At 49.8% G+C, this 17,464-nt stretch overlaps 1 protein-coding gene across 5 annotated transcripts in view; it reads left to right on the forward strand.

The window, feature by feature from the left end:
- Positions 1–17,464, forward strand: part of Hspa12a (heat shock protein family A (Hsp70) member 12A) — a 64,453-nt gene that overhangs the window by 25,005 nt on the left and 21,984 nt on the right. For 2 of the 5 annotated variants that reach the window (XM_071610875.1, XM_027930302.2), the window contains 4 exons: positions 9,555–9,640; positions 11,142–11,269; positions 14,457–14,643; positions 16,754–16,858. In XM_071610875.1, coding sequence (XP_071466976.1) covers positions 9,555–9,640; positions 11,142–11,269; positions 14,457–14,643; positions 16,754–16,858 — 506 coding nt within the window. Of the gene's footprint in view, positions 1–7,524; positions 7,870–9,081; positions 9,192–9,554; positions 9,641–11,141; positions 11,270–14,456; positions 14,644–16,753; positions 16,859–17,464 lie in introns of those variants that run through there. The other 3 variants (XM_071610876.1, XM_071610873.1, XM_071610874.1) reach the window with 3 other exon arrangements.

Consider the following 17,464-nt stretch of genomic DNA (forward strand, 5'->3'; position numbering starts at 1 on the left):
CCTACAGTATCTGCTTATTTGAGAAATGGAGATTTATATTCACATCTACTGTGATTAGAATGTGTGTCTCAAATTGCAGGTGTTGGAAACGTATCCCCAATGCAACAGTGTTGAGAAGTGGGCCCTTTAGGAGGTGATGGGTCTCATGCAGGAGTGGGTGAGCTCCTGCAGGAGTGGGCTCTTGATAAAAGGAGGGGTTCTGCCCCTTCCTGCCTTGCTCGCTTGTGCTCTCTTGCCCTTCCGCCCTCTATCATGGGATGACATAGCAAGCAGGACCTTGCCCAGTGTTGGCCACTAGACCTTGGAATTCCCAGCTCCCTAAACTCACATCTATTTTGTGCTTCTATCTATTAAGAGAAATGGAACTTGCGTGTGGGCCTGCGTTTGGCTTGGTGCAGGGGTCAGGTTCTGAGTCAGAGAGCGGCAAGTCCAGCTGGGGGACCCCGAGTGACAGTGTGAACCCTCTAGGCTTCATTTTTCTCATGCATAGAATGGGAATGACGCAGCACCGCACAGCAACCCCATGAGGCAGGATTTCATGAGAGACTCCTGCGCAGCTCTCAGCCTGGCACACAGTCCACTTTCAGTGAGAGCAGACTACGAGAGCTTTCCTGATAGACTGCTGGATCTGTAATTCCTAATAACTTCAAATTAATAATTTGAGTTTGAATAACCTTGAAAAAGAACCTAAAGTAAAAAAATAGATGTAAATATCTGATCCGTGGAAGAATTCAGAAAGTGGTTGGTGGGCTGTGATTTCAGAGGGCTTCTCAGGCAGGGTCTCCTCTGCTCTTGAGGCATGGCAGTGGCGGCCCTGGGATTCACTTCACAGAGGGAGAAGGGGCCCAAGGAGAAGCAGCATCTCGAGGCTCACAGACTCTGTACCTCTGTCCCCTCCATCTGCTATGACAATATTTTTGGTCATTGTCTGCAGCCATTTTGTTTTCCTTGTGCTTCTCCAAGAACAGCAGCCAAGGATCCCACTTGGGCTTTGCTCCTGTTCCACGGCTTCCTTGGTTCTTAGAAGACATATCCCTTGGGCCTCTATCCCAAGCTGATGGCCCCGCCTGCCACCTCTGCCACCCCTGCCACCCCAAGGCCAAGGCCAACTCAAGGCTGAGAGTGAAGGATACCATGCTGCATGCTGGGAATTTGCACCCATATCCACCCATATCCACCTTTCAGGAGGACTCAGGGCCTGCTCTTATGGTACAGAGGGTCACATGGTGACATCTGACATCAGTGTTTCAGCTTGCCCTTCTTCTCTGGGGTGAGAATCACAGAAAGATGTCAGGGCTGTCACCGAGACTCATTACCCCACCTGTTTGGTACGGATCCCAGCTTGACTGAAGGACAAAGCAAAATGAGCATGTCTGGTCCTTAAAGTGACCCTGCTTCTCTGCTGGGGCAGCTCCTCTGTTTCTCAGATTTGGAAGGACCTCCAACAGGGGGTCAGGAACAACCCCATGCCTCCTCTGAGGCCCAGGTTTGCAGCGGGGTGACAAAGTCTAAGAGCTGTGGGCTGATTACCAGGAAGAACCTGTCTCTGAGCTGGCTGGAGACCATCCTGGTGGGTGAGTGCCCAGCTGGTGGCTACTCTGTCTCTGTGGGCAGGGGCACTGCTGAAGCTCAATCGCCTTGGCCTCAGAGGAGCCAGCGCAGTACACCCCTCAGCTGCTCTAAGACCAGGTCCCAAGCCTCCCCAGACCTTCAAAGGCCGTGTGTTTGGATTTAAATAAACTCACTGACTTGAGAAGTCTGGGTGGAGCCTACTGTGGCTGGGCCAGGTGCTCCATAGACGGCGGAGGAAAGGAAGAAAATCCTTGTCTTGCTCTCCCCAGTCTTCCATGTTCTGCATGTTAAAAGTTATTATGGAAAATTTAAAACATACAAAAGTAGAGAAATTAGTGTGTCAAACCCCCATGAATCTGCCACGAGTTTTAATCATTATTAACTGTGGCCAGTCTTGTTCATCTCTGCCCTTCCCCTTCCATTGGTTTGATGCAAATCCTAGACAGATCGTTTCATCTGTGATCAGTTCATCTGTGAACATTTCAGAATGTATTCCCAGGGGACAAAGACTTAAAAATGATATAGCTCTGCTACTAAGAATAAATCCCTTAATATCATCAAGATCCAGCCCATGTTAGCATTTCCCATTATCTCATAAATGGAAAAAGGTTTTGATTTTTGAATTGGGATCCAATGAATGTCCACACAGGGCAGTTACTGGGGTTGAAGTGTTTGAGGTCGCTTTAAGCTGTAGCAGTTGGTCTCAGGGCAGAGTGGAGGGGCCTGGGAGCTAATGCCAGAGGCAAATTATCCAGCCTGAGGCCTACTGGCTCAGGAACTCTAGGGGTGAGACCAGAATCATTCTCATGAACAAGCCCATGGGGGATCTGATGCACATCAAAGTTTGAGAACCCCTGGTCTGTAGGTTCCCCTCCTTCTCTGTTTATTTCCCTGGTGGTAATTTCTTGGAGAAATGTGGCTATTGTGGAATTTCCTTCATCTGGGCTTTGCCAGTGGATCGCCAGGCACTGATTAACATTTTCCCGTCTGCTTGTACCATGGAATTGCGAAGCCTCTCCTCTCTCAGAGGTGGTCGGCCTTTGGAGGTGGAGTCCTAGAGGACAAGGTGGAGTTGGCCGCCTGTGGAAGCCAGGGCGGGCACTCTTCCAGAAAGGGGCCAGTGTGTGCAGAGCCCTGGAGGCTGGTCAGGCACAGATGTTCTAGGGCCTGAGGGCAGGTTTGGTCTGGCCAAGGATGAAATGGAGAGAGGAGGCCACAGATGGATGGAGGTGAGGAGTGAAGGCCTGGATTTTACCCAGGGTGGAATGGTCATCAGGGAGACCTCTGACAAAGCTGAGAATGTGAGCAGACTTAGTGCTTTGACCAGGACGCTCTGACTACAGGGTGACTGTGGCTTGGGGCAGGGCAGGCCCAGGGCAGGGAGACAGAGCAGGAGCCCTGGTCCAGTTTGGGAGGATCTGGAGCATGGCTACGGTGGTGACTTTGCAAAGGACAGTGAACATGGGAGGTGTGAGGAAATAGGAATGTCAGGGCTTGGGATGGGATAAGAACGGAGGGAGTATGGCAATCTCCTGTCTGGGAGCCATGCTGTTCCCTGGCAAAAGGGGTGTCTGAGGAGGGAGGCAGATCCAGGAGATTTGGAAGCTGATCCCAATTATCAGAGGTAACTCACAATGTGCGTTGCCAGTGTCCCAACCCGGGTGTGGCTACCCACTCTGAGAAACACCTCACTGGCCCTTTGTCATGATGGCAAATAAAGAATGTCCACGCACTTCTGCCTTTGTCAATGCTGTATTTACTCAAATCATTCAATACAGTTTCACTCTATAGGTTCTTAATCAAGAAAATGACTATCCTTAATGCTAGGCACTGCAATAGACATAATCAATTCACAGCAAACAATTCTAGGTTAATCCTAAGCACTGCAAACACACCTAATCATGACAGGCTCATGACAGACATTCCCTCTGCATGCTAAGTTCAAGTGTCAGATCAAAAGTCTCAAGCCTTAGGCTCTAAGTCCAGCAGATGCACACTCACTCAGACCACAGCGGTCAGGTCAGGGACCATGGCAGGCTTCTCCTGGGGTGGAGCTGTTGAGGAGAGGGTTGTAGGGAGAAGTTTGGTTCTCACCAGGGTCAAGATGTGGTGTGGAGTCTGAGAGCAGTGAGGAAGATGCAGAGGATCAGCAAACGATGAGAAGAGTTGGGATGTCAGTCCAGGTCCTCATCAGGCCCTCAGCAGGAGGGCATCACTGTTGGCTGGCTGAATGTCTGTCTGTTCATTTGCCCCATAATTTATACTAAATTTGTGGGCTGCTCACCACCCTTTCAATCCCTATCAGCTGCCACTAGGTCTCTCAGTGACGTCATTTACCCTGGTGTAAAATCAGGGTGGGGTCTCCACCCTGATTTTCTCACCTTTCCCCCTTAACGGGGTGAGGACAACAAGCCAGAGACTTCACTCTGAGCTTGTCAGGAGAAGTGACTTGTTTATGTCAGGACTATGCCTGACGATCATATTGGAGGGCTCCGTAGGCGTGCCTGGTGAGACTGCAGGTTTCAAACTGGAGTTTTAAAATGGAGTTGCTTAGGCTCAGGCCTAAGGCCATCCTTACACCCTTCCAGTCTGGATATCTACTGAGTTCACTTTTGGTCCCACATAGAAGCATCCATCTCCCCATTCCCCCGTCCATCCATGCAGTGTCCACTGTTCCTTCTTCCATTCATCCAGTTGACATTGAGGGTCAGAGATGAAGTAAGACATTGCCTTGCCCCACTGAGCAGAGACTGTGGGAGGGAGGCCAGTGGACATCTTGGAACCATGTGTGGGGTGATTTGGTAGAGCCCTACCAGACACTGGGTGCAGCTGGGCAGGAGCTGCAAGGTTGCTGAATATAATTCTTGAAAACTATTCATCTAGGTAGTGTTTCCTTACCTCTCCCAGCAATTGCCTGGACACATAGAGGCCCAAGTGGGAGGCCCACAAATCAGTGTATGAACCTGTGGTAAAGAGAGAGAAAGTGAACTAACTGCCCATTGACCATCTGGGATAGCAGTGACTCAGGATTCACTATCTGGGGAAACCCAGCTGCCCCTGTTCTCCTGCTGGGGCATCTCATCTCCTGGACTGTCCAGGAGGCAGGAAGGGTAACTAGAAGGTGCCGCCTGGTGTCGGGGATCTGATGCAGCGCCCCCATTCAGACTGAGCCTGGTGTTGTGGTTTCTGCCATGGTGAGTACTCATTTCCGTAATTATTATTTAGCATTTGGAGAGTGGTTATTTTACACTCAGTGTTCTTCATAGTGAGAGGGTCTCCTGTTCATGCCAATAAAATTTCCATTTACTCTGGACATCAACCATGGTGATTAAAAAAATAAAGCCCATAAATTATTTACTGAAATGGAGGCTCAGCTTACGGTAATAATGCATTAGTTCAGCTAGCCATGACGCCTGTTAGAGGGTCATAAAAGATTTTTTATTTTCCTTCTTAAAAGACATTTGCAAGTAACCTACACATGACCTTGAACTGATCAATTTTCAGAGATGGCACTGGGAGGAGGGTGCATCAGGAGAGAAATAGAGAGGGCTTTTTCTCAATCAGCCTGATTTTAGACAGTGAGGCAAATGCCTGTCCTCTTATAGCCTGCAGGGGAAGAAAAATGAGGAAAAAATGTGTGTGTGTAATTTTTAAAATAAGGACCAGACCTTAAAAATCCTTTAGAAATGGGTATTTATTTGATAGATACATAAATCTGAAAGCTGTCGAGAAAGACCCTTTGGAGAGTCGAGCCTGTCGCTATTGTTGAGACCACCTGTCACTTTCACATAAGTCTGGAGCTCCGTAGAATAAAGCCAGCCCAATGGTTCTGTCTTCATCTTTAAAGAATGTTGCATTTATGGAGCAGGATCGATCTGTGTATCTCAAAGCCTACGATGCTGCTCACGGCCATTTGCTGACTAATGTCTCTGGAGGAGGAGAGCAGCGAGTTTGTGAATTATGGCTGTCTTTGAGGTTCTCTTAGCAAGGCTATTTTTTTATTTTAAGAACGTCTGCTTTGATTAAAGCCATTAGAGCTGGAAGCAAATAAAAATGTGTTTGAATAGTACATGTCTTGCATTTTATAGCAGGAACCCAGATGAAGCCTACGTTTTCATTCTTGTTCCATTAAAGCAAGTGAGGAGGATTCAATTACCAAGTTAAACTACGTCCCCCTCAAATGCCTGGTTTGGGGTTCTAAGAAGCCCCGTGGTAGGACACTTGTTCGAGTGATTCTTTTATTTATTTATCCTGTGCATTGCTTCAAAATATTTATTTATTTATTTATATCCTCTTTTTTTCTTTTTTCTTTTGCTGCAAATGTTAGTTTTAAGATGACATAGTTTAAAAATGACATTTTAAAATTCATTTTTAAAATGAATGTGTTAGGACAGGAGGGTTCAAGGTTTATGAGCAAACCTGTGAACACTTTGATCAACTTGTTTTTTGAAAAAAAATTTTTTTTTGTAGTTGTAGATGGACAGAATGCCCCCTTTATTTTATTTGTTTATTTTTATGTGGTGCTGAGGATTGGACCCAGTGCCTCATGCATGCTAGGCAGGTGCTCTACCACTGAGCTACAGCCCCAGCCCTGATCAACTTATTTTTATATTCATTAACCTTAAAGAGATCATCTGCACACTATGAGACTGAAGTGGTATTAAATTATCTAATAGCAAAGGAGACCTGACAATTCATTTCTAGTTATTAGAAAGTTCCGGGGTTGCTTCCCTTCCGCTTAACTTAGTTTTGTGGCTAATGATTTGCACTCTTGAAACCGTCAGCATATTTCTAATTCTGTGAAACCATAGACTCACTCTGTGTTGTGGATGTCGGGGTAACTCAGTGCTTGACAAGGAAGGAGCTCTGGGTGGTCTTTATGCACTCTACCTGGAGTGGTGGAGTAGGTATTCTTCAGTGTCCCGGATCCTTGGGCTCTGCCCTTGACCACATTTCCTGATAAAGCATTTTCCTTTCATCTGCCTTTTAGCAGTCTCTCTTCCCTGTTTCTGCAGCTGGGGCCTGAAATTTCTTTTCTTCTGCTTCCTTTCTTTCTTGCAAACCTGCAATATAAAAACCTGTATTCAGGTTGAGCTTTTGGCTTCTCGTATGTTCCCAGTGTGCCCCAGTTGACCTGTGTATACTGGGAACTTGCATAGGTGGAAGTAGCCTGGGGCAGATGTTATTGTACTAGCTTTACAGAGGCAGAGTGAACAGGGCCACAGTAATGGTACCTGGACTTTCTTACTGTGGGTAATGGCTGTGCAGGACTGAAGGGGGCGTGTGATGCCCGTCCTCTGTTAGCTCAGGTAGCCAGAGATGAATAGATCACACTCCACTGACCTTCTCAGGCTTAGTCCTAAGGCATGCAAGATCTCAAGCCTTGTTGGGATCATTAGCACACCAGGATTAATAAACTTTCCACTGTTGCTCTTCAGGGGATAAGGTTGGATTTTCACCTTGAAGTTTTCTCTACCACTTTGACATTTTAAATGGCAAAGTAGAGATATAAGCTGAAAACAAATGTGTCTCTGCCGCCTTTGTATATTGCTGTGCTGGGTCGGTAGGCATTAACTGATAATTATCTTTAGCTTGGACTATGTGCAGATGTGGATGTGCCCAGTAACACAAGTATCTATGAAAACCTTTCTCCTCCATTCCTTCTCAGCAGATCAGTTTTAAATCATTGAATAATGTAGATGAATTTTAATTTCTGATGAAAGAAGTCCACGAAGTTCAGCTGCCTCCAGGCCTGGCGAGTAATCAGCAAGTCAAATGATTTGTTTAGTACTCCCCCGGATGCAGTGGGGGAGGGAGATATGGGGAGAAGAGCAGCAACAACAAAAATCCTTGATTCTTGCCCTCAAAGTCCCCTGGAGTCCCCTGGGGGCCCGAGGCACATGTTCAGTGTGTGGCTGGACCCACGCTATTTTGCAAGTCAGTGGGGTGACCCAGACCAGCTTGGAGAAGGGCTGAGTGACAGGATAATTAGAACCGAGCTGCAGCAGGGTGGAGGGCCTGCCGGTGGATAATAGCTTGTTTGCTAATTGCCAACACCAGATTTTCTGGGCCATTAGACATTTGGTTTCTTCCAAGACCTTCTGTGCAAATGTGGACGCATGGCCGCAGGCCTTCCAGGTAGCAGGTGGAGAGAGGGCAGCTCCTGGGCCTGGATGGCATCTCTCCAAGGGCTGTCTGAGGGGCCTTGGGCAGGAAGGAACTGTCATGAACAGGTGGAAGGATCACCCAGCTGGGACCCTAAGTGGAGAGGCAGCGTTCACCCAGCTTTTATGGAAGGTGGGACCCTTGTGCTGGGAGATCAGCGAAGATGGTGGAGTTAGCAGGCTGGTGGAGGAAAAGAGCTGACTTCTCCATGCTCTTTTGAGATCCCTGGGCCATGGAAGCTAATAGAAATGGGAAATGGCTTTCCCTCCCAGAGGAGCAAATTGTTTTTCTTGTTTGAAAAAAAAAACATTTTTTACTATGATAAAGTATATGTAACAAAACTTACCATTTTGACCATTTTTAACTGTACAGTTCAGTGGCAGGAATGATATTCTCAATGTTGTGCAACCTTCACTGCTATTTATTTCTAAAACTTTTCATCACCCCAATCAGTACCTTTGTGCTCATTAAGCAATACCTCTCCATTTTTCCTCCCTCCGGTTCTGGTAACCTCTACTCTACTTTCTGTCTTTACAAATTTGTCTATCACAGATATTAAACATAAGTGAAATTATATAGTATTTGTCCTTTTGTGTCCAGCGTATTTCACTTAGCATGTTTTCTGGTTCATTCATGTTGTAGCATGTATAAGAATGTCATTCCTTTTTTGTAGCCGAATACTATTCCTTTGTATGCACATACCACCTTTTATTTATCCATTTATCTCTTCATAGACACTTGGGTTGTTTCTATCTTCTGATTATTGTAAATATTGCTGTAGTGAACATACACACATAAGTACCTCTTTGAGTCCCTGTTTTCAATTACTTTGGGGAGATACCTAGGGGTAGGATCACTGAATTATAGTACTTCTATATTTGACTTTTTAAGAAACCACCAAACCGTTTTCCACGCTGTACCATTTTACATTCTCACTAGCAATGCATAGAGTTCCATTTTTTTTTTTCACATGTTTTCCTACACTTGTCCTTAAAGAATTGTCAACTTAGCGGGTGTGGAGTGGTATCTCATTGTAGTTTTGATTTGCATTATTTATCCAATGAGTAATGACATTCAGCATGTTTTCATAAGCCTCCTGACCATTTGTATGTCTTCTCTGAGAAATATCTATTCAGCCTTTTGCCTCTGTCGTCTCGTGGCTCTCACAGAGCTGGAGCTGAGCCTCATGGGGAGGAGAGCGATCATGAGCTTGCAGAGAGGGGAGGCAGCTGTGCAGACTCCAGGTCTCACATTCGCTCTCACCATTGCTCTGTCCCTGGGCTGTTGGGTACTCACTGTAATGATACTGTTTGAGTTCCAACCCAATTGAAAGAGATTTTGCAGGAGCCTGAGATTAATGCAAAGTGATTCTGCAGAAGGGGCAGATAGAGCCGCTCCTGTGCTCCCTCAGAAGCAGCCATGCCTTTCCAAGTCACCTCGAGCCCTCCTATCAGGTATTAGGCTCTGCATTAAATGGAGGGGGACATGCCAAGCCCCGTGTGGCTCCTGGGATTCATAGGTGCAGTGTCCAGCCTTTGGAGGACTTAACAGCATCTCCTGCTTGGTGGGGTTGGGTGGCACAGTGAGAAGCCTGGTAGTCACTGGGAGAAAAGGGACAGGGACATCTCACTGGGTCAAGTTCTAATACCAAACCCAAAGGGGTGCTGGTGTGGACTTGGAACCCCTGCCTTCCTGGCTGGGGTCGGGCCCTGCTTTCAAGCAGCCCAGAGCCTGAGGAGCAAAACCATGCGGGCCTCACTCCTGTCCCCGGGCCAGCCTGTGCCACGTCTAAGGGAGGACTTTATCTTTCCTTTCAGAAACGGCCCCCACCTCTGCATATTCATCTCCAGCCCGGAGTCTTGGGGACACAGGAATAACGCCTCTGTCCCCTTCCCATATCGTGGTAAGAAGTGTGTGCATGTGTGCATGCGCCCGTGCGTGTGAGCTGGCTACCTTTTCCTTCTGCATCTGCTCTCACTGTTCAGGCCCCTGGGCAGCCCCGCATGTTCACTGGGTGGAGATCAAATCCCAGGTACTGGCCATGGGAGCCCTGCCAAGCGCCTTCCCCACTCGGGGCCTAGAAAGGCTTTCCACCTGTGGCCCATGCTTCCAGAGCTGAGGGCCTGGGGGAGTGGCACCAGCAGGCAGGCTGGGCGCAGCTCTTTAAAGGCCAGTTCCAGCCACCACAGGCACCTGCCGGGAAGGAAGCGAATCAGTGAAACGCAGTGGCTTTGCCCTCTGCCGTTCCCTGCCTGCTTCTCACCGTGCCACCCAACCCCACCAAGCCTGAGGCTGAGGTATTGCTTCTGCAACAGTTTGCCCAGGAGAGAACATGGGAGCAGGGTTTCGCACTAGCCATTGCTCCCACCCTGCCCTGCACTTTAAGGGTGGTCCTTGTGGGGCTGCTGTAAAGAGGGGCATCCACGCAGCCAGTGCAGTCAAGCACCTGAGGAAAGCGTGGCTTTGCATGAGCTGCACAGCTCACAAGGACCCTGCTGAGAAGAGCTTTGGAGCTTGGTAGTGGGTGTCAACCTGTCCTGGTTTCCTGGAACTGTCCCCCTGTTGCACAAAGTCCTGCATCCTGGAAAGTCCCTCATTCCTAGCAATGGTGAGGTTGGTCACCTGTGGCCAGGTCCTGTGGTTTCCAAACTCTGCACACTGAGGGTTCCTTGTAGAAGCTTCAGGTTGGTGGAGAGGAGGGTAGGGCCAGTGGTTAGGTGGGTATTGTTCTCACCTCCTGCTTCAACCAACACACCAGCTTTGAAATGTGCTGGCTTTTATAATTTGGAGTTGTGTGGGAGTTAAAAGAAAGAAAGTCTACATTGCTTTTAAAAAAAAAAAGAACATCTGCCCAAATGACTTGACAGATGAGGAAAGGCTCTGACAGATGAAGGCATGGGCATGGCAGGGTCACGTGGTTGGCATTTTGCAGGATCAGGTAGGGTCCTGGGTGTGCCCAGCCTGTTCAGGTGCATGAAATGCTGGCACAGATGGAGAGATCACTGGGAGGCATGAAGGGCACAGCTGGCAGAGTGCTCGGGGTGGTCACTGGAGGTCTGCACAGGAACGTGGAGGGCAGTGGGGGAGACCGTGTCAAACCAGAGAGCTACTGGGCTTCTGCTCCATGGTAGTACTTCCATAATTAGCCCCAGTCATGCAGGGTTGATGAGCTGCAAGCAGTGCCCTGCCCAGGTGTCCTGTCCCCACTCGGGCACCTCTGTCTCCCCAAACCACTCAAGTGGGGCTGAGGCTGGCCTGCCCTGTCCCCAGGGCTGCCACGTGGCAGACTTGAGCAGGAATGTGGAAGCCCTTCTGCCCGCAGTGAGTTCACAGCTGGGCTGGGTGGAACTGCCCTCCCCAAAGCCAGGCCTGGCCCGGGCACAGAGCCTCACTTGTATCTACAGAATGATGCCGACCCCAACGTCTCGGAACAGCAGACGTTTCTTGTGGTGGTGGCCATCGACTTTGGGACCACATCCAGCGGCTATGCCTACAGCTTCACCAAGGAGCCAGAATGCATTCACGTGATGAGGTGAGTGCTGTGGGTGGGGCAGGCTTGAGCGGCACCAGGGGCAGGGCAGTCAATGGGCAGGTGAATGGCACTTAGGAGGAGGACCCTGGATTCTAGCCCAGATCCACTGCCCCACTTTGAGCAAGCCATTTCTGACCCACAGGCCTCCAGTGCCTGTCTCCGAAGCATTGGTTTAATACTGATGTAGTTGGTCAGGGAGGGACCGTGCACTGTGCTTGAAGCCTGGCCAGGTGACTCTAGGGTATGGCCTGTTGAGAGGAGCTGACCTACACAGCCTCTGTGATGGAGGAGGTCCAGGTGCTGGCTCAGCCAGATGTTGGATTGAACCAGCTAAACCTCAGGTTCCTTATCTATCTGTGAAATGGCAATAGCAATGGCGCCTGTGAATTTGCCTCCTGCAAATGAGATTTCCTATCAAGTACTCAGCATGCAGAGAAGTACCAGCTCTTTCAGGTGACAGTATCACAAGAGCTGAAGGCACAGGCCCGGGAGGAAATAGGAGGGGTGAATCTCAGCCAAGTGGCCCTAAAGGCAGAGTAACCCTGGCCTCCTGGACACTCTGTGCCAGATCACCCCCACCCTGCCCTCCATGATGCACGGAGCAACCCGGCAGCCCTCACACCACCCAACCCTGGAAACCAATGTCCACTAGGACTCTGGTTTGTCCTGGCACCAATGTTGGCTCTCTCAGTGGTAATCTTTGACCCTCTTGTAGACTCTGTGGCCCCTCAAAACTTTGGAAGCCTGGGATTTATCATCCTAATTTTCCATCTAGGAGAGGGTTTGAGTTTCATTATAAATGGTTTTGATTTTCCTTTAACTGGTTAATTGTGAAATTTATGCATCACCCCCAGAGTAAGATTTTTAGGTGGTTTTATGACATGCAGTGTAAAACACTAGCCTACTAGGTTTGGCTTATCATTCTCTGATGTGGTTCAGCCTGAGGCCCTGTCCTTATAAAAAACTCCAGAGGCTCTTGGGTGCCTGGGTGTCATCTCATTAGGAAATAATGAAAAGCCAGTTCTACTAGACCACATAGCGCTCAGCGGCCCCTAGGATTCCATCTCTGGCAGGATCTGTGCTGCTTTCCCAGATGGAAAATAATGCCAATCAATGTTTGTCTGCTTCCAAATGTTATTTCCACAGGAGAGTCAGGCAGTGAAAATAGAAAAGAAAGAGTGAAAAGGCATTTTATTTGCCTGAAGGAGCACTGAGGACCATCACTGTGGCTCAGGCCTTTAGAGACGCATCTTTGTTATTGTAGAGTCCTTGGAGGAGGTTGGTTCTGCTCGAATTTTATTTCAGTCAGAACATATTAACATAACCATGATACAGACCGATAAAGGTAGGAATGAGGAATGTAATATTTTGCATTTAAATAGGAATGAAGGAATCAAAATTTGAAGGGAAAAGCTCACGGGGTCATTACTGAAAATGTCACTGTTGATAGTAATGACAAGTCCATTTGTGAAAAGTGGCGTATAGAGCTGCTGCTTGGCATGAGAATCATCCCCGAGTCTCCATGCAGTCACCTCGGGGACTTTGGCTCCTGGAGTGGAAGGCTGCATCCTGATGGAGCTTGGCTGGGAAACTGGCCAGGGATGGTTCCAGAGCCATCGGAGCAGCAAATCTCGCTGGAGGTCGGCACTCCATCTGGGCACCGTGGCCCAACTGATGCTCAGTGGTCCCGTGCAGGGAGCAGGTTTAAGCTCAGCCAGGGGGGTAGCCACCTCCCCAGGGGGCCAGGGGAGCGCCCCATTTCCCCTCTGTGCTGAGTCTCCACCTGAGGCTGCTCCCAGGGTCGCGTGGAAGGGAGCAAGCTGCCTGGGTCCTGGCAGCCCTGGCTTCTGTGCAGTGAAGAGAGGAAGCGTGAGTCACTTGCCCTCTCCATCCCACTTCCCTGTCTCTCCTTTCTTTCTGGTGACAGAGGAAGGAAGCTTCTCTGGGGTTCAGCCTACTCCTGCTCTGCTCCACCACCTGAGTCTGTCTTCCGCCTTTCTTCTGGCTCCGCCTTAGTGGCCCTTTCCCTCCTCGATGTTCCCATCCCTTCTTGTCACCCTGGCTGTCACTGATCTGTGAGCTTCATTTCCTGCCAGTATCTCTCCCATGAACTCTGGGGTTTTATTCTCCACCCCTCCCTCCAGGAGTTCAACACCCTGCCCTTCCCTCCAGCTCCCCTGGCCTGGCTCTCAGCTCTTGTCTGTGCCCTCTCCTCTGGGCTCCTGAGCTTGCGGACTCAAGGGTGCCCGGGCTCCTGCTCACGGCCATGCCCAGTTGGCTCACTTCTCCCTCTGGGCGGGTTTGGCACTCCTCTGCCCCGACCTCTCTCTTCCTGTGGCTTCCAGGCCAGGTCTCACTCTGCATCTGCCCGCTGGCTGCCTGTCCGCCCTCTTTAGTTCAGTTTGCCCTCGTGAACAGCAGCTCTGATGCTGTCACACTCTGATCTAAGACCTTTGGTAGCTCCCCATTATTCACGGATTTTCCTAAGTCCTTAGGGTCCTCCCCAGCCCGGGGCCACCACTTTCCCAGTCTCATTTCTCACTTTTCCAGCTACACAGTCGCTCTTCTCATTTATACACGTTGCCCACTCCTGACCTGTTCACCGCCAGCAGCCAGGACGGTCCTTCTTCCCTTTGAGATCCAATCTTCCTTAGCTTCTCCCATCCCCCTGAGTCCTGCACACTTTCCTGGCCACATGGCCACATGGGCACTTGTTCCTTCTCTGATCTCCTCAGACCACTTCTCTGGTCCCCTCATTTCCATCTAAGAGGGCTGGCATTTATATATTTTTTTCAAAGAGGATTCAAGCCAACCGGATGCTGTTGAGTGCTTACAGATTAACCCCCAACCCCTGCAAAATCCAAAACAAATTACCTACCTACCTGAGTTATTGGAAGGCAGAACATAAATTTTCTGTCCCTGTGTCACCAGCACGTGGCACAGAGTAGCTCCTCAATAAGTGCTGAGTGAGAGGGTAAATTAGAACGTGTTATTGAGCAGGAACGTGGCAATTGCCCCTTCCCCTTCTAACTGAAATCCTGTCTCTGGCCACTGGCCAGGCACCTGGACCAGAGTGTACCTACACCTTCACATCTATGACAGCTATGCATACAGTGGGTGCTTACTCAGTGCTGCCTGAACTGGGATTTTCAAAGGCCTCATAACCTCTGCCTTTCCTTGGTGGCAGGCGATGGGAGGGAGGCGATCCTGGGGTGTCCAACCAGAAGACCCCGACCACCATCTTGTTGACCCCTGAGAGGAAGTTCCACAGCTTTGGATACGCTGCCAGGGACTTCTACCATGACCTGGATCCCACCGAGGCCAAGCAGTGGCTGTATCTGGAGAAGTTCAAGATGAAGCTGCACACCACAGGGGTGAGAGAGTTCTCCTCAGGAGCCAGCCCTGGGGGGTGGGATGTGTCCCAGCCCAGAGGCCCTCAGGTTTCTCCACAACAGAAATTAAGGTCCATTTACCTTGAACACATGACACTTTTTGTGGGACACATTGCTTTCTGGTGTCCATTGGTCAGAGAGACATTCAGAATATTGAACTACTCATTTGTCTTGGAAACTGGTCAGTCAGAGGGAACCCTGGCTGTAGGTTGGGTACAGGATGCTGGCCCCCCTTCTGTCCCAGGAGTCCCCCCTTCAGTGGTTGGGTTGTTGGGAGATCAGGAGCTCCTCTCTGCACAGGGAGCACCACAGGGAGCACCTCAGAGGGCACCTCAGGGGCTGAGAACATCTGGGGTTCATGGCAGTGGCTATTAACTAATCAGTTTGGAAGAAACAACCAGTAACAGCTGACAAATCAACCCTCAGTGTGGGGAAGGAGGAGCTCAGGACACCAACTCCCAATAACAGGAGGCTCACATGCCAGGCTGTGGCCTCACTTCTGTTCCCAGAAAGCCAGTTCGGTAATGGACGTTGGAGCTCGAAGCTTAATAGGAAGCTGGAGTTGTTTTCAATTTGAGCATTTTCATCCCATAAACTCTCTTCAACTCCCAGGACTTGGAGATGCAGAGAGTGATAAGGTTTGAGACCCCGGACCCCAGGTCCAGGCAGCCTGGGTTTAACTGCTGCCTCTCGTACCTTCAAGAGGTTTAATACAAGTTACTTAACCTGCCTGTGCCTCATTCAACTTCATCTGTAAAATGGAGACGATGACAGCACCTTCGTGCTCGTGGGGGAATTGTAAGGATTAAAGGAATGAAGATGCAGAAATCTCTCAGAACAGTGCCCTGGACAGGGTAGGGCCTAGTCCGGGGCTCCTCCCATTAGCACCACTTTCCTTTGTCAGCAGGCAAATGTTTGCAGCTGTCAAAACAAATGTCAATGGGAGACTCAGCAGCCAGCACCCTGCCTTCCAAGGTTCTGTGAGCACCTTACCGTGGGTCTCCATCTGATGCAGATGGACTCTGGCTGGAAGTGACTCCTCCCATTTCTCCTGATGGGATTTGATGCTGAATGTCAGGGACTGTACAGCCGGAGGCAGTGTACTGTTGACTTCAAGTTCATTTTTTTTTTTTTTAAGTTCAGAGCTGTGGCTTCCTGGTGCTCTGGCCTTCCTGAGCCTGGGGGCCAAAGGCTGGGTTATCTTTGCTAAGCACCAAGAGAGGGAGGTGGCAGGTGGGACAAGAACGTGCAGACGTCAACACCAGGACAGTTTTGTACCCGCTGCTGCTTCTCTCTTCAAAAGCAGAGCATAGTCACCCAGCCTACATCAATCCAGAGGTCCCCGGATTGTTTCCTGGCATTAATGAGCCTATTGGCCCGGGGCTTCCTCCTGGTTTTTGCTCCACTCTCTGCCCATCCTCTGCCCCACAGCCCCACAGACGCTTTTCTCATCATTTTTAAAATAACCTCTGTCCACCTGGCATCTGGGCTCCATGGAGCAGTCTCCATCCAAGGACTGTGTGCAGCAGCTGCTTTGGCTTCTGGCAGAGAACTGCAGGCAGCCATATTGCGCTCCCAGTGGATTAGACAGGGCAGACCTTAAAATAGGAGCTCTTCTATTTTGGTAGCTTGGTTGGCAGCTAATCAGGGAGTGAGAGCTTCATGTCTGTTTAGAAAGTCATGCGTGGCAGTGAGTTGACATGAATTAGGCCTCCACTAGGGGCCTCTGAGGGTGACCATGTGTGACCACATATGGAAATAGTATGTAAATCGCACCAGGCGTGGTGGTGTCTGCTGCCCATTTTCTCTTCCCAGCCTCTGCTATTGCCCTGAAACCCCCAGATGGTCCAGGGATAAAGAGGGAGGGAGGGACGTTGGGGCCTATAGGAAACAACCGGAGCCTCTTACACAGTAAAGGGACAGTGCTGCCAGGCCCCTTTGGGGGACCACACCATCCTAGTCTACCTTGTCAAATGGGGAAACATATACATGGCTCGCCAGGATTGTCCAGATCTCCAAGCATCAGTTCCCAAAGTCAGAGGTGTATCTCTCCTTTGTCTCATTATTGTTTCATTCCTTTTCCCTCCACCAGGACCTCACCATGGATACAGACCTGACAGCAGCAAATGGCAAGAAAGTCAAAGCCCTTGAAATCTTCGCTTACGCCCTGCAGTACTTTAAGGAGCAGGCGCTGAAGGTAGGGTGGCGGTTGATGCCTGTCAGAGCATGTTAGGCTCCATCTCCAGGTTGATGCACCTGCCTGCGAGGAAGAGGCGCAGCCTGGAGGGAGAGAGCGCAGGCTCTGGATTCAGAACAGCAGGGTGCAGCCTCAGACGTTGCTGGTTAGGGAGGGGACTGGCATGCCTGACCAGAATGAACTCTAGTAGAATGAATCTGCCTACGTGGAGAGCCTGAGAAAGCACTTCCACCAAGCAGTCTGGTTACGAATCCTGCTGTCATGAAGGAGAGCAGCTGGTGAAGGAACCTGACATAATAAGATCCTCCATGTTGGTGTCTTTGCTTTGCTTTTTTTTATGGAGGAGGGCGGCAGTGCTGGGAATTGAACCCAGGGCTTTGTGCCTGCTAGGCAAGTGCTCCATCACTGAGCCACACCCCCAGCCTGCCTGCCTTTGCTGTCCACGCTCTCCCCAGCCACTGTGGAGCAAAGGGCTCCTCTCAGCCTCCCAGACAGCCCAGAGAAGCCCATCCCTCATGTTCTGAGCCCTTTTCCTGTGCAAAGAGTTTAAATTGGCCTGCGTGGTGACTGGTCCAACACATCAGCCGGCTCCCCTGCTTTTCAAAG

This window comes from Marmota flaviventris, chromosome 4 (assembly GCF_047511675.1).
Source record: "Marmota flaviventris isolate mMarFla1 chromosome 4, mMarFla1.hap1, whole genome shotgun sequence".
Taxonomy (NCBI): domain Eukaryota; kingdom Metazoa; phylum Chordata; class Mammalia; order Rodentia; family Sciuridae; genus Marmota; species Marmota flaviventris.